The sequence below is a fragment of the Salmo salar genome, chromosome 15, assembly GCF_965601325.2.
Source record: "Salmo salar chromosome 15, fSalSal1, whole genome shotgun sequence".
Classification (NCBI taxonomy): domain Eukaryota; kingdom Metazoa; phylum Chordata; class Actinopteri; order Salmoniformes; family Salmonidae; genus Salmo; species Salmo salar.
The window spans coordinates 42,723,389-42,739,502 of NC_138305.1; the positions used below are offsets into that span (position 1 = coordinate 42,723,389).

Below are 16,114 nucleotides of genomic sequence, written 5' to 3' on the forward strand. Positions count from 1 at the left end.
TCTTGGAACTCCCCCACCAGTGTAAAAAAAAATATATATTGGAAACTATAGAAATGCATTTATTAATGTCTACATTCATTTTTGCCACACTTATTCTATTACAGACACATTAATGTATACTTTAAAATGATATACTGAACAAAAATATAAATGCAACATGCAACAATTTCATTGATTTTACTGAGTTACAGTTCATATGAGGAAATCAGTCAATTGAAATATATTCATCAGGCCCTTATCTATGGATTTCACATGACTGAAAATACAGATATGCATCTGTTGGTCACAGATACCTTAAAAAAAATGGGCCTCAGGATTTCGGCAAAATATCTTTGTGCAATCCAATTGCCATTCATAAAATGCAATTGTGTATGTAGCTTATGCCTGCCCATGCCATAACGCCACTGCCACCATGGGCCACTCTCTTCACAATGTTGACATCAGCAAACCGCTCGCCCACATGACGCCATACACGTGGTCTGTGGTTGTGAGGCCGGTTGGACGTACTGCCAAATTCTCTAAAACGATGTTGAAGGTGGCTTGTGGTAGAGAAATAAACATTAAAATCTCTGGCAACAGCTCTGGGGGACATTCCTGCAGTCAGCATGCCAATTGCACGCTCCCTCAAAACTTGAGACATCTGGGGCATTGTGTTGTGTGACAAAACTGCACATTTAGTGTTTTTTATTGTCCCCAACACAAGATGCACCTGTGTAATGATCATGCTGTTTAATCAGCTTCTTGATATACCATTTAAAGGTGAAATGCTCACTAACAGGGATGTAAACACATTTTTGCATTTTTTTTTGTTGAGAAATAAGCTTTTTGTGGGTCTGGAAAATGTCTGGGATATTCTATTTTAGCTCATGAAACATGAAAAAAATAATAATATATATATATATTTTTGTTCAGTGTATTATGTGAGCTAAACAGAAAAATTGAAATGTATATACAGTACCAGTCAAAAGTTTGGACACACCTACTCATTCAACAAGTGCTCAGCATATGTGGGAACTCCTTCAAGAGTGTTGGAAAAGCATTCCAGGTGAAGCTGTTTGAGAGAATGCCAAGTGTGCAAAGCAGTCAAGGCAAAGGGTGGCTACTTTGAAGAATCTATATAGTTTGATTTGTTTAACACTTTTTTGGTTATTACATGATTCCATTTGTTATTTCATAGTTTTGACGTGTTCACTCTTATTCTACAATGTAGAAAATAGTAAAAATAAAGAAATACCCTGAAATAAATTGGCGTGTCCAAACTTTTGACTGGTACTGTATATATAAAAACATCTTCCTTAAAGTATAATTAACCTAATGTTACTGGCCCCGCTACAACAAAATACTTAAATACATATAATTTTGTCCTTGAAACATTGAATTGAAATACTGTATAATTCCATTCATTCCTATGGAGGACTGTCCCTACTGGGGAGTGACAATATGGCCGACCGATGGCTTCAAAGCCCCTCAATTTCCAACACATAGCATCTGCAATCCAGGGTTTATATACATATTTGAACCCAGCCCAGCCTGCTCATTCTTGAGACTGGTCAATTGTTGGTACCTAGGTGTTATAGTGAATTAGACAAGATGCTATGTGCATTAGATATGGGATTAACGGTTTCTTACCATTATGTTTCTAGCCATGAGTTGGGTTAATAGTAGGGTGTTCAGGGTGTTCAAGGTTTGACTTTCTCAAGTGTATGCCTCCTTCAGAGGGGTTGGGTTAAATGCGCAAGACACATTTCAGTTGAATGCATTCAGTTCACTTTCCCTTTTATTGATTATCTCCCTCAATGTGAGCAAATGAATGAGAAAAAAAGCTAATTTCACCACCAGGTGGCAGTCTTAACCAAACCTACATACACTGATTATACCAAACATTAAGAACACCTTGCTAATATTGAGTTGTTCCCCCCCCCCCCCCCCCTTCAGAAAAGCCTTAATTCGTCAGGGCTTGGACTCTGTAAGGTGTCTAAAGCGCAGGGATGCTGGGCCATGTTGACTCCAATGCTTCCCACAGTTGTGTCAAGTTGGATGTCCTTTGGGTGGTGCACCATTCTTGCTACACAAATGAAACTGTTCAATGTGAAAAACCCAGCAGCCTTGCAGTTCTTGACACAAACCGGTGCGCCTGGCACCTACTACCATACCCCGTTCAAAGACACATCTTTTGTCTTGCCCGTTCACTCTCTGAATAGCACACATACACAATCCATGTCTCATTTGTCTCAAGGCTTAAAAATCCTTCTTTAACCTGTCTCCTCCCCTTCATCTACACTGATTGAAGTGGATTTAACAGGTGACATCAATAAGGGATCATGGATTCACCTGGTCAGTCTTTGTCATGGAAAGAGCAGGTGTTCCTAATGTTTTGTAAACTCAGTGTACATGTGTAGTATCTTAATTTGACCAGTTTCTCACAGCAGGAAAATATACCTGCAGCAACAGGAAATGTAAATTATTATGTGGATTATAATGAATGTGCAGTTTGTAGAGGTTGATACATTTTTAGCCACGATAAATCTGACATTTTAAAGTGGGAATTACAAACTTTAGAAGGTTTTTTAATCCTTGAATACACTACAATTTATTTAATATAGTATATCGGTACACAGCATTTAGTATTCCTACCTTGATCCAGTAGCATTAATCAACACTCCCCTTTTATTTTGCTGAAAGGCAGAAAATGACAAGGTAAGAGTTACACACAAGCATTATGAGCTGATTATAAATATGACATTCTTTCAGGGCGGGGGGTTTAGGGGAGTGAAATTGTGCTTGCCTCATCAGGATAGCATGCAGGCAGCTGGCCCACCCTCCACTAGAGAGAAATATTAGACAAGTGATTTATACTGAGTGGAGATTCTGTCACACAGCCTTAATCTTCATGTTTTACTGGCCAACCAGGGCCCAGTAGAAAGCACCGTATATTACCACCTGTCCACAACACTGACTCAGAAGTACCCAGGGCTAGATATGTATGCTATAAACTCTAGTGGCATTAAGATGAATGTTATTATATATTGTTATTATATATCGTCCTACATGATCCACACAGAGTGGGCATTCATTGGCCTGTTGTCTGTGTAATATGGATAATGGAGAGAGCTGGCACTGCTTATTTTACTGTGTACCTCATAAGATGTTTTCCCATGTTAGTATGACTTGGATATCAGTATACCTGCTTCTGTAATCAATGGTGATGCGTCACTGACATGTTATTTCTGATGTGTGTTTTCCAGACAGAAGCAGCAGATCCTACAGCTCCATGCCCGGATCAGGGACAATGAGCTGAGAGCGCAACAGGTCCTCCAGAGCCAGAAGGGGCGCTGTGACGACCCCTATCTACTTAACGCTAAGGTAATAAAACCTCATCTAGTGTATCAGTAACAACCCAACCGTCTTACCTACTATACTGTTATTCCCAACTGGCAGAAGGTTTTAACATTCTCAAGCTTAGTCTCAAGCTTTGACATTTGTTGACATTTCTGGTCATTTTTAAAAGACTGACAACTAATGTGTCTCCTTGTCTCTTTCCCAGGAGTCTCCATATGACAGTCCTGTAGCACAGTCCCACCCCCAGCCCCACCCGCAGCTCCAGCCCCAGCCCCACCCCCAGCTCCACCCCCACCCCCAGCCCCACCCCCAGCTCCACCCCCAGCTGCAGGTCCCAGATAGGGTGAGTCCTCTGTGCTGTGATAACGGGGAGCTGGGCCGGAAGCTGGCCGCTGCAGAGCTGGAGGTCATCCACCTCAACGAGTTCCTCAAACAGAACACCCAGAAATACACAGAGGACACCAAGAAGCTGGAGGAAAAGGTGACCAAAGGGCACATTACACAGATCAACCTTAGCACTAGCCTCAACCACAAACACCAGCCTCACCACAACCCTAATCCTAACCCTAACTCTAATGTAGTTCATGTCCACACCCCGGATCAACCCAGTCAAAATCCTAACCCTAATGAATGTAATCAACCATTTGTCCTGCCTTTCAGATGAAGACGCGTGACCGCTACATCAGCAGCCTGAAGAAGAAGTGTCTGAGGGAGAGTGAGCAGAACAAGGAAAAGCAGCAGAGGATAGAGACCCTGGAGAAGTACCTAGCTGACCTGCCCTCCCTCGATGAGGTCCAGACCCAGGCCCAGCAGGTAGTTTGTCTCCCCAGCCACAGGACCAGCTCAGGGGGTCCCGTCTGGCTGGCTCACCACAGGGGTTCTGCTAGCATCTCTACTGACATCTCTGCTAGTATCTCTGCTAAAGCTTCTTAGTTATTTGATGGCCATGTTAGAATTATTTTTGTATTTTTTTATTATGAGAAAGTACACGAGCTAGCCTGTATGATCTTGATTTAGGGTTAAGATTAAAGTCAGGGTTCTGGTGAGGGTTAAAGTTTAAGGTTAGTGGTCCATTGGATTTGTGGTCACTGGTCAGAAAGCTCCTTATTTCTGCCCTCTCTAGCGTGGCCAGATAGTGAGACCCTGCTAGCGTATCTCCTAGTTAGCGTCTCAGTGCTAAGCTAACACCTGGTAATGGAGCGGGGGCGTCTCTTCATTACAGCTCTGTAATCTCATTAGACCTGATTAGATCAGCCATGTCAGGCTGCATTAGTGGTAGTGGTAGAGTGGGATGGGAGTTCAGAGTGGCTATTAACAGCCTCCGGTCAACCTTAAGATAATATGTCTCCTATTGTGTTTGCCCTGTCTATCTTTACTGTAATGATAATTAAATCATCGTCAAATTGAATCTCATTGTTGTCTAATGGTAATCATGTAATACACCATCTTGCCACCAGAGGTCAATAAGAACCAAACGGTGTCAACTTTATTTAGTGGTTTGTGTGTAGTGTGTACTGATATTCCTTTGGCCAGGTCAGTCTTAGTTAGTGGTCTTTGTACATATGTTCCTGTGGTGTTCTCTGAGATGTGGTTGGGACAGTCACAGACAGTGTGTGTATAGTCCTAATTTTCTGTTCCTGTATGTGTCCATCAGCTGGAGGAGGGTCAGGGGAAGGCCCAGGGTCTGCAGGACACAGTGGCTTGTCTGGAGAAGAGTCTGGAGGAGGGCTGCGCCGTGCTGCAGGCGAAAGAGGACCTGATTGAGACCCAGTGCAAGAGGGAGAAGGAGCTGGTGGCTGCTGTACAGAGGTGGGTCGGAAATACAATCTTCCTCTGCAACTCCTCCTTCTAGTTGTAACAGTGTGTTGTTAAAACAGTCAGAGCTGGTAAGTTGTGGTTGTGTTGATGACAGACGATGCCTTAACGTTGTCTCTCCCTGGTTCCCCCAGTCTGCAGGAGAAGGTGGAGCAGTGTCTTGAGGACGGGGTCCGGCTCCCCATGCTGGACCTGAAGGAGCTGGAGATGGAGAACGCACGGTTACAGGAGCAGCAAGCCACCACCACCGAGGTGAGACGCAGAATGCATACAAACGCAGGGATGCATGCAGACACACACACACACACTTAATGCTAAGGCAAAACCTCATCTAGTGTATCAGTAACAACCCGACTGTCTTACCTACTATACTGTTATTCCCAACTGGCAGAAGGTTTTAACATTCTCAAGCTTAATCTCAAGCTTTGACATTTGTTGACATATCTGGTCATTTTTAAAAGACTGACAATTAATGTATCTCCTTGTCTACACCACAACACACAAACACAAACAACACACACAGGGTCACTCAGAGAGATGAGCCAGGCTGCTACCAGACCTTTACAATGCCCCTCTGCTCTTTTTCAGCTGATAGACAATCAGAAGAACCAGATTGAAAAACTCACCCTTGAGCTGACGGTAAGACCCAGCTATTAGGGGTGTAACAGTTCACCAAACCCACAGTTCAGTACATATTGCGGTTTTGGAGTCACGGTTCCGTTTCTGATTCATAATCCCTGATGAGATCACCATCTGAAATAACAACAACTTGGATTTTCTTAAATGAAAACACCCGATTACTCATCAACGACACTAAAATAAAGTGCAATATGCGTGTAAACATAACATAGGCCTATACAATGTCTGAGCTATGTTTTCTGACAAAGACAAAAATATGTGCACTTGTGTGACTCATAAAGGGGGCGTGTCTGTAGTACGGTACACTGCGGGGTAATGTGATGGGCTGTCACTGTTAAGTAGCTCTCTGTAGCCCTGGAGGTCCATCCATCTGTACGAAGCGCAACACGGGGTGCGTTGACCAATTCATTGACAACTTTGGCTTTAGCTTGCTAGTATAGAGCGAGGGGGCAAAGTGGTTAACGTCGCTCACTTTCACGAGGTGCTGAAACCCCCTATTCTTCTTAACCACAGAGAATAGGCTCATATCCGCGGCTGTAAACATACCTATCGCTCATCACGTCTTTGGCCTGGTCAAAATCAGCTGCGAAGGGCTGCTTGAATGCAGAGGGGAGACCGAAGTTGTGTTCTTTTTTTGCGTTTCCATCTTGCTCCGGTGGTAGGAATACTGGGGGGGATGTCTGAGGTGTTGGCAGCTGCATAGGCTATTCTCACTGGGCAGTGGAGACATACTCTCTCTGTCCATCACCGTTGTAACCTACTGGGAAGATAAAATGTTCCCAAACTGGAGATTTAAACTATGGAGAATCCTCCTGGTTCATCGACTCCACCACTCAGCATCGTACAGAACTACGTCCCGGACAGTTTGAAATGCACCAATTAAGATTTGACTTTTGATTACAACGTGCGCATAGGATCTTGTTTTAACGGAATAGCTTTAAAGAAATTCAGCTCAGATTTACTCAAGAGGCATACAACGCGGTGTAGGCATAACCTATAGGCCTAGTGCTTTGATTTCCGGGGTCACAGTGCGGACCGAACCGAGGTCCCGATACCGAACGGTTTTGGTACAAATATGTGGACCGTTACATCCTTACCTGTTAATAGACTTAATTTGGGTCAACTGTATGCTTCAATCAGCCGCTGTTGTAGTAGTTGTCATGTTGTGTGTGTGTTCTTGTGTCTGTCAGTGGTGGGGATGATGATGAGTCATCAGAGCATTATACAGTATGTGACGGCTGTCTTATTGTTCTGCTGCAGGCTGTGGAGCAGAGGCTGCAGATGGAGCGATGTCTCTCCCAAGAGCTCCAGCAACAGCTGCAGGGCGAAGACCTGGCTTCACTCGCCGACACCCTCCACCAGGTAACCAGCCCCACGCTGCCTCTTCAAACATGTTCAAATAAAGAAGGCTACACAGGACTACTCCCACAGAAAGTACTATTCCTGGGAGCAGACATTTTTTTATTTCTCAGATTTTCCAACCCAGGGCTAGAGTGGTGTAGCTAGCTAGTATCCACAGTAGCTGGTAGCTTCCTCTCTCTCTCCACCCTACATCCTGACAGACAGTTATCTCTGTCCCAGGTTTAGCTGGTGATGGAGAAGTCCATTCACCACCATTCTGTTCCTCTACAGGCCCTTTCTGTCCTCAGATCTTTTCATAGCAGCAGAGTCATGAATAACCCAATATGCCCCCTTCAGCACCCCCACTACCACATGGACCCAATTAGAATTCATGGTGTCATTTTTCAACTCTCCCGCCCGTCTCAAGGTGAGGATGAGCCTGGTGATAAAAGGTCTGAATTCATGCAGGCGGTAATGTGTGTGTCCTGTACATAGGAGAGGTAGAGTACACACACACACAGACAGCTGACGCCCCAGAACCATACATTATCCCTCTGACAGGGACACAAAAGGCAATTATCAGCTGGAAGATTCCTCCGCCTGGCTCCCACAAGGGAAGGTCACTGGTTTGGAGAGAGGGATGGGGGAGTGTTTGTTGGCTGACCTTGCCTGGCTCTGCAGTGACTCCCAGGCAGCTCGTGTCTGAAGGGACAGAGAGATATGACGAGATGAGGTAGTCTACACAGCGCCCTGTCTAGGATCACTGGTTTTAATTTGACCGTGCTCTCCACTGCTCTGTGTGGCTGTTGAATGTTGGAGGCTGGGTATTTATCTGCACACACACTCTATGTTCCCTCCAGCACTGTGTAGAGCAATTGAGAGGGGAGAAGAGAGATTTGATTGCCAGCGTTACATTTTTACATTCATGTAATTTAGCAGACGCTCTTATCCAGAGCGACTTACAGTAGTGAGTGCATTCATTTCATACTGGTCCCCCGTGGGAATCGAACCCACAACCCTGGTGTTGCAAGCACCATGCTCTACCAACTCAGCCACATGGGTGGGCGCCTTTAGTTACATGGAGATGATACTGAGGTGAAAGTCAAAGCTTTTAGTGGTGAAATGGCCTCCATCTTGGGAGAGCAGGAAGTTGGATAATCGGTCCGAAAAGGACTTTCGGCCACCTCTGTGGGTGTTAGTGTTGCTATGAGACCTTGTTATGATGGTGATTATTATTCTAATTTTCTCCTTGGTATTCTGCTAGACATTGAGACTCATTTGAAAGTGTATATGTTAACTCGTTTCAAAGCCCAGCCCTGGAGAGGGTGTTGAGGTGTTGATCCACACAGGGAGACACACTGAGCTTTAGATGCCAGCGGCAGCTCTCCCTCTCAAGTTCAGTTTTCATTTAAAAAATACACTCCAAGCCCTAATGGACAAATCCACTTCTGTTCAGAAATAACAGTATGGCTGTCATGTTATAACTCAAAATAATCTTTATTGAGTGTGGCAATACTCCCTCCAGCGTTTTACAATGTGTATTTATTAATAAATGCAATCTGGCAGTGACAGAATAATAACAAAGCTTTTCAGCACAAAAGGATTTAGCCAATGTATGTCTCAATTCAGCAACACTTGATCTACTCTGAACTTGCACAAAAATCGGATTTAATATTTGGGGGATTTTGTGTTTTACTGAACACTCCTGAGCTCTGCTGCATTAGCGTGGTGTTTGATAATAAACCCAGTGTTGGTCTCTAAGCTACGTGTGTTTCTACAGAACCAAAGGCAGGTGGAGGATGGCGTGGTGATTCGTCAGGGCTGCGGGGGCCAGGGGCTAGAGGCAGGGCCCCTGCTGAAGGAGATGTCCCTGTGTCTGCTTGACCTCAAGGCCCTCTGTAATATCCTCACCCAGAGGGCCCAGGGCCAGGAGCCCAACCTGGCACTGCTACTGGGCATCAAATGTAAGTAGATACATCTGGTTTAATCCTCTTAAGCTGGGGTTCAAATCCGATTGCGGCTTTGGACAATGCAGCATTTAAAAGGTAATTTCCAATTGAGCCGACAATGCAGCATTTTACAGCGAATGTGGTCTCCACAAACGCAGAGACATTGCCTTTAAAACCCATATTGCCGACAGAGCGATCGGATTGAATCCCGGCCTCTCCTATCTGCACACACACAGTGAACTACTGCCATATGCAAACCCAACATTAGCTCCTTGGACTAGCCTATCTACTCAGTTATAGGCTTCTGAATATCTACTTCATAGTTTTCGGGCATCAACAGTAATTGGGTTTTTCCACTGAGGAAGACGTTACTTCACTAGCTACCTTACAGTTAAAGACTTCTCAACCGTCTTTGATGTCAAATTACTTGAACTCCTTTTGAAATTGATGTTTGGTCCCACCTATTCTTAATTGTTTTCCTTATTCTATTCTGCTTTCTGTCCACCTCCGTCAGCAGTAGGATGCACTTCTTTTCCCTAAGAAACAGAGGGGGAATTAGGCTGTCAGCTCACAACAAGCTCCTCTGAATACATGTACAGTTGTGGCCAAAAGTTGAGAATGACACAAATATGAATTTTCAAAGTCCGCTGCCTCAGTTTGTATGATTGCAATTTGCATATACTCCAGAATGTTATGAAGAGTGATCAGATGAATTGCAAAGTCTCTCTTTGTCATGCAAATGTGCTGAATCCCCCAAAAACATTTCCACTGCATTACAGCCCTGCAACAAAAGGACCAGCTGACATGTCAGTGATTCTCTTGTTAACACAGGTGTGAGTGTTGATGAGGACAAGGCTGGAGATGGCTCTGTTATGCTGATTGAGTTCAAAAAAGACTAGAAGCTTCAAAAAGGAGGGTGGTGCTTGGAATCATTGTTCTTCCTCTGTCAACCATGGTTACCTGGAAGGAAACACATGCCGTCATCATTGCTTTGCACAAAGAGAGCTTCACAGGCAAGGATATTGCTGCCAGTAAGATTGCACCTAAATCAACCATTTATCAGATCATCAAGAACTTCAAGGAGAGCGGTTCAATTGTTGTGAAGAAGGCTTCAGGGAGCCCAAGAAAGTCCAGAAAGTGCCAGGACCCTCTCCTATAGTTGATTCAGCTGTGGGATCGGGGCACCACCAGTACAGAGCTTGCTCAGGAATGGCAGCAGGCATGTGTGAGTGCATCTGCACGCACAGTGAGGAGAAGACTTTTGGAGGATGGCCTGCTGTCAAGAAGGGCAGCAAAGAAGCCACTTCTCTCCAGGAAAAACATCAGGGACAGACTGATATTCTGCAAAAGGTACAGGGATTGGACTGCTGAGGACTGGGGTACAGTCATTTTCTCTAAATCCCCCTTTCCGATTGTCTGGGGCATCCGGAAAAAAAGCTAGTCCGGAGAAGACAAGGTGAGCGCTACCATCAGTCCTGTGTCATGCCAACAGTAAAGCATCCTGAGACCATTCATGTGTGGGGTTGCTTCTCAGCCAAGGGAGTGGGCTCACTCACAATTTTGCCTAAGAACACAGCCATGAATAAAGAATGGTACCAACACATCCTCCGAGAGCAACTTCTCCCAACCATCCAGGAAAGGTTTGGTGACGAACAATGCCTTTTCCAGCATGATGGAGCACCTTGCCATAAGGCAAAAGTAATAACTAAGTGGCTCAGGGAACAAAACATAGATATTTTCGGTCCATAGCCAGGAAACTCCCCAGACCTTAATCCCATTAAGAACTTGTGGTCAATCCTCAAGAGGCGGGTGAACAAACAAAAACCCACAAATTCTGACAAACTCCAAGCATTGATTATGCAAGAATGGGCTGCCATCAGTCAGGATGTGGCCCAGAAGTTAATTGACAGAGTGCCAGGGCGGATTGCAGAGGTCTTGAAAAAGAAGGGTCAACACTGCAAATATTGACTTTTTGCATCAACTTCATGTAATTGTCAATAAAAGCCTTTGACACTTATGAAATGCTTGTAATTATATTTCAGTATTCCATAGTAACATCTGACAAAAATATCTAAAGACACTGAGGCAGCAGACTTTGTGAAAATTAATATTTGTCATTCTCAAAACTTTTGGGCAGGACTGTACACTTTTCACTCTGAACTAGATAAGAGCTGTCACTTTCCCCCTTCAACCTCACTGGAGTACCCCCCCCCCCCCCACACACACACACACACACACACACACACACAGGATCTTTCGCACAGCATGAAAAAAAAACATCTGACAGAAGATACACACTCACCATCTCAAAACCTAGCGTATTTCACACTGTCACACGATGCTCATTGACAGAATTTGAAGTCTTGCCATGGTAGATTTGAGCTAAAGCCCCATCAGGTTGACGGTGTACTTCTCTCTCTGACCCCTGTAGCGATGAGCATGTCAGGGGAGGAGAACGACAACTCCCTGGTGGAGGACAGCTTGCGGGCCAAGCTACTGGAGGTTGGCCAGCTGAGGAAGGATATTGAGGACCTGCGCACCGCCATCTCTGACCGCTACGCACAGGACATGGGCGAAAACTGTGTGACGCAATGACACACCCGCCATGAGGGGCACTGACGCCCAGCGACGGCATGCCCACTCCCGTTTCACAGCCAGTAAGGGTAGGAAAAATCCTGATTGGAGGAAGAACAGCGTTAAAAATTGAATAAGAAACTAGGTACTTTGTCAAAATGCTGTATTTTATTTATATCCAGTTTTACGTGATGGAGATATCTAGCTCCAGCTTTCTGAATGTAGGATCAAGCTGTGAATCAAGTTTACAAGGAAGTCTTAAAATAGGATGTTTTGATTTTTCAAATGTCAATTGCGCTTCCTGTGTAATAGAATGAATTCCTGCATGATCATGTACATTGCTTCATGCACAGAGACGTACTCATACCTGGAGACCCTGCCCTCACAGAAGGGAGTATGAGTGTTTGGCCCCTCCCACACAATCTCACCGGCCAGTAGGAAACTGACTCACTGCTGCTCTGTCAAGTGCCTCTGTGTGTGATAGCTTCTCCACTAATCAGCTGTCCTCTTCCTAAATTGTCTCCAATGGCAACCCATCACATCGCCACATGTGTTATCCAAAGACGAACTCCCCGAACTCTCAGCAGCTGCCCATAGTCTATAGTCGAGACTGCCTAGTGGCACTTCCCTTGGCTCCACAACAAAACTGGCCAACCAAGAGAGCTGCTTCTGTTCCATTTCAGTATTTCTTCTGTGTGTGTAAGTGGTTCGCTATTTGGGATATGAATGGTTTTCAATGGAAGATTTCAGTGATGTGGATCGCCCCATACTGGTTATTTGGATAGATATTTTTAATGAAAATGAAATAGCATGGCAATAACCCCTTTCGTATTATTTGCTGTTGTGTTGAACATAATAGCATCAGGTAATATTCAGGTGTTTTTCTAACAGTTAAATTCAGGAATTGTTTTTACAAGTTCAGATTGACTGGTAAGGTCAGGGCTTAATACTGCCTCCCATGACTTCAATAGGCTGCATTTACATCGGCAGCACAATTCTGATCATTTTTCCACTAATTGGTGAGCTGATTAGTCAAAAGATGAATTATTGAAAGAAAAATAAATTGGGCTGCTTGTGTAAATACAGCCATAGACACCATTTGATTGAGACTAGAACTAATGCAAAACCACCACAGCAGCACTTCTACAGTATAGGCCCACATTACCTACTGGGACTTGACTCATTTGTATAAATCCATTGTCAATATAGGCACCAGTTAAACATTGAGTTGACTGAGAAATATTCCTCCAACCTCTACCACACAGAGGGGGCTCTAGATGAATGCATCCATGGAGTAATCGTTGGTTCACATTCTTCTGTTTTACTTTGACTGCTGTTCCCACTATGTCATAGGAACTTGCTTCATCTCAAACTAATTGGAACGTGAATTTTAGCGAGCCGGTCATGACAACCAACACATTACTGTTTGCTATAAGGCAGGGTTTCTAACTATCCTCGGGACCCCCGTTTTGTTTTGCCCTAACGCTACAACAGCGGATTCAAATGATCAAGCTTGATTATTTGAATCAGCTGGTGCAAAATAAAAACCTGCTATAAGGTGATGTTATACATTTTTACAGATTGTAATATATCCTGGTAACAAGTGGTTCAAAATGGTCATCAGTTTAGAGCCAAGTATATTTTGCATGTCTCAATTTAGACTAATGTAGTTGTAGGATATTCTATTATATTGTTGTATTACCAATCTTAGAAAGGAAACATGGGCTATGTAAAATGTTTTGGCAGGTTAAGATAAAGAACAAAGGTTGATTCGGGCCTAGATTCAAACCATACCACTGAAGAGCCGAGTAATAGCAGCATTGAAAGGTAATTTCCGATTGGGCCGACATGCAACATTTACCATGATTGCAGTCTCCGAACATTGCCTTTAAAAATTGCACAGGTCTTCAGCAACATCGATTGAATCTAGTCCTAAGCATTACATGGAAACTAATATGCATGGAAACTAATATGCAATGTGACATGCACCAGCTAGCGCCTCCCATTCAGTAGCAGATCTGAAATGTTATTGTTCTTCTGTGCCTTTTAATGTATGCAGCAGATAAGAGCTCCTGTTTCTCCCTATTGACAGGGTCTGGAGACAACTATTCTGCATCGTGTAAATAAAAGGCTACCCGTCACTGTATGATTACACAATTATGCTAAGCCATAGCCACAAAATATAGCCACTCAGGTAAATTAAGGCCATAACAGGCTCTTGTGAAACCTGAAGAATGTACTTTGATGCACAGCATCCATTGTGATGTGTAGGTCTGTGCGAGTATAGTGCTCATCTAAAGGGAAACAGGTGTGGTTGTCATGGCTGTCTGTACCGGACTAGGAGCCACTGGTTGGCTTTACTGTACATAGGAATTTGTTTAATGTTATGCTCTTAGTTTTGCAGCTAGATTTTATGAATGCCAAAAGTTTATTTATATACTATGTTCCTAAAAGTGTTAAGTATTTTTCCATTTAAGGTGTGATTGTCATTTGTACAGAATGCAAATAAAATATTTTTCTATAACAGTGTATATTGGCCGAGAACACAAACTATCACACACTAGAAGTCTACCGATTAATCATAATGGGTATTCAGCATTTTTGGACACCGATTGTGTCACTCCAAAAGGAGACTGTGTGGCAGGCTGACTACCTGTTACGAGTGCCGCAAGGAGCTAAGTTACTAGCATTAAACTACTTTTTTTTTTTTTTTTAACTAATCTTAACATAATTGATGATATTACTAGTTTATCCTGCATTGCATATAATCGATGCAGTGCCTGTTCATTTATCATTGAATCAGCCTACGTCGCCAAACGGGTAATTTAACAAGCGCATTCGTGAATAAAGCACTGTCGTTGCACCAGTGTACCTAACCATAAACATCAATGCCTTTCTTAATCAATACACAAGTATATATTTTCGTTAATATTGCCTACTAACATGAATCTCTTTTAACTAGGGAAATTGTCACTTCTCTTGCGTTCTGCGCAAGCAGAGTCAGGGTATATGCGGTAGTTTGGGCGCCTGGCTCGTTGAACTGTGTCTAGACCATTTCTTCCTAACAAAGACCGTAATTCATTTGCCAGAATTGTACATTATGACATAACATTGAAGGTTGTGCATATTCTGTATTTCACCGAAAGAAAATGTTTTGTTTTTGAAATTATATAGTTTGCAGATTTGACAATATTAATGACCAAAGGCTCGTATTTCTGTGTGTTATTATAATTAGATTGAGCGGTGGTAGGCAGCAGCAGGCTTGTAAGCATTCATTCAAACAGCACTTTCCTGCATTTGCCAGCAGCTAAAGCATTGTGCTGATTTATAACTTCAAGCCTATCAACTCTGAGATTAGGCTAGCAATACTAAAGTACCTATTAGAACATCTAATAGTCAAAGGTATATGAAATACAAATGGTATAGAGAGAAATAATCCTATAATAACTACAACCTAAAACTTCTTACCTGGGAATATTGAAGACTCATGTTAAAAGGAACCTCCAGCTTTCATATGTTCTGAGCAAGGAACTTAAACACGAGCATTTTTTACATGGCACATATTGCACTTTCTTCCTGCGTTACTTAAACCAAATTGAACACATTTCATTATTTATTTGAGACCAAATTGATTTTATTGATGTATTATACACTGCTCAAAAAATAAAGGGAACAGTTAAACAACACAATGTAACTCCAAGTCAATCACACTGAAATCAAACTGTCCACTTAGGAAGCAACACTTATTGATAATACATTTCACATGCTGTTGTGCAAATGGAATAGACAACAGGTGGAAATTATAGGCAATTAGCAAGACACCCCAATAAAGGAGTGGTTCTGCAGGTGGTGACCACAGACCACTTCTCAGTTCCTATGCTTCCTGGCTGATGTTTTGGTCACTTTTGAATGCTGGCGGTGCCTTCACTCTAGTGGTAGCATGAGACGGCGTCTACAACCCACACAAGTGGCTCAGGTAGTGCAGCTCATCCAGGATGGCACATCAATGCGAGCTGTGGCAAGAAGGTTTGCTGTGTCTGTCAGCGTAGTGTCCAGAGCATGGAGGCGCTACCAGGAGACAGGCCAGTACATCAGGAGACGTGGAGGAGGCCAACAACCCAGCAGCAGGACCGCTACCTCCGCATTTGTGCAAGGAGGAGCAGGAGAAGCACTGCCAGAGCCCCTCAAAAATGACCTCCAGCAGGCCACAAATGTGCATGTGTCTGCTCGAACGGTCAGAAACAGACTCCATGAGGGTGGTATGAGGGCCCGACGTCCACAGGTGGGGGTTGTGCTTACAGCCCAACATCGTGCAGGACGTTTGGCATTTGCCAGAGACCACCAAGATTGGCAAATTCGCCACTGGCGCCCTGTGCTCTTCACAGATGAAAGCAGGTTCACACTGAGCACGTGACAGACGTGACAGAGTCTGGAGATGCCGTGGAGAACGTTCTGCT

The 16,114-nt window shown here is 43.7% G+C and overlaps 1 protein-coding gene across 2 annotated transcripts in view; it reads left to right on the forward strand.

Moving 5' to 3' along the window:
* LOC106571383 (centrosomal protein of 85 kDa-like) overlaps positions 1 to 14,183 on the forward strand; it is an 83,065-nt gene extending 68,882 nt beyond the window's left edge. For both annotated transcript variants that reach the window (XM_045695691.2, XM_014144405.3), the window contains exons 5-13: positions 3,246 to 3,363; positions 3,545 to 3,820; positions 4,000 to 4,152; positions 4,994 to 5,148; positions 5,289 to 5,406; positions 5,743 to 5,793; positions 7,054 to 7,155; positions 8,915 to 9,098; positions 11,515 to 14,183. In XM_045695691.2, the coding sequence (XP_045551647.1) occupies positions 3,246 to 3,363; positions 3,545 to 3,820; positions 4,000 to 4,152; positions 4,994 to 5,148; positions 5,289 to 5,406; positions 5,743 to 5,793; positions 7,054 to 7,155; positions 8,915 to 9,098; positions 11,515 to 11,678 (1,321 nt within the window). In that variant the 3' untranslated portion in view covers positions 11,679 to 14,183. The remainder of the gene's footprint in view (positions 1 to 3,245; positions 3,364 to 3,544; positions 3,821 to 3,999; positions 4,153 to 4,993; positions 5,149 to 5,288; positions 5,407 to 5,742; positions 5,794 to 7,053; positions 7,156 to 8,914; positions 9,099 to 11,514) is intronic.
* The last annotated feature ends 1,931 nt before the right edge of the window (positions 14,184 to 16,114 follow it).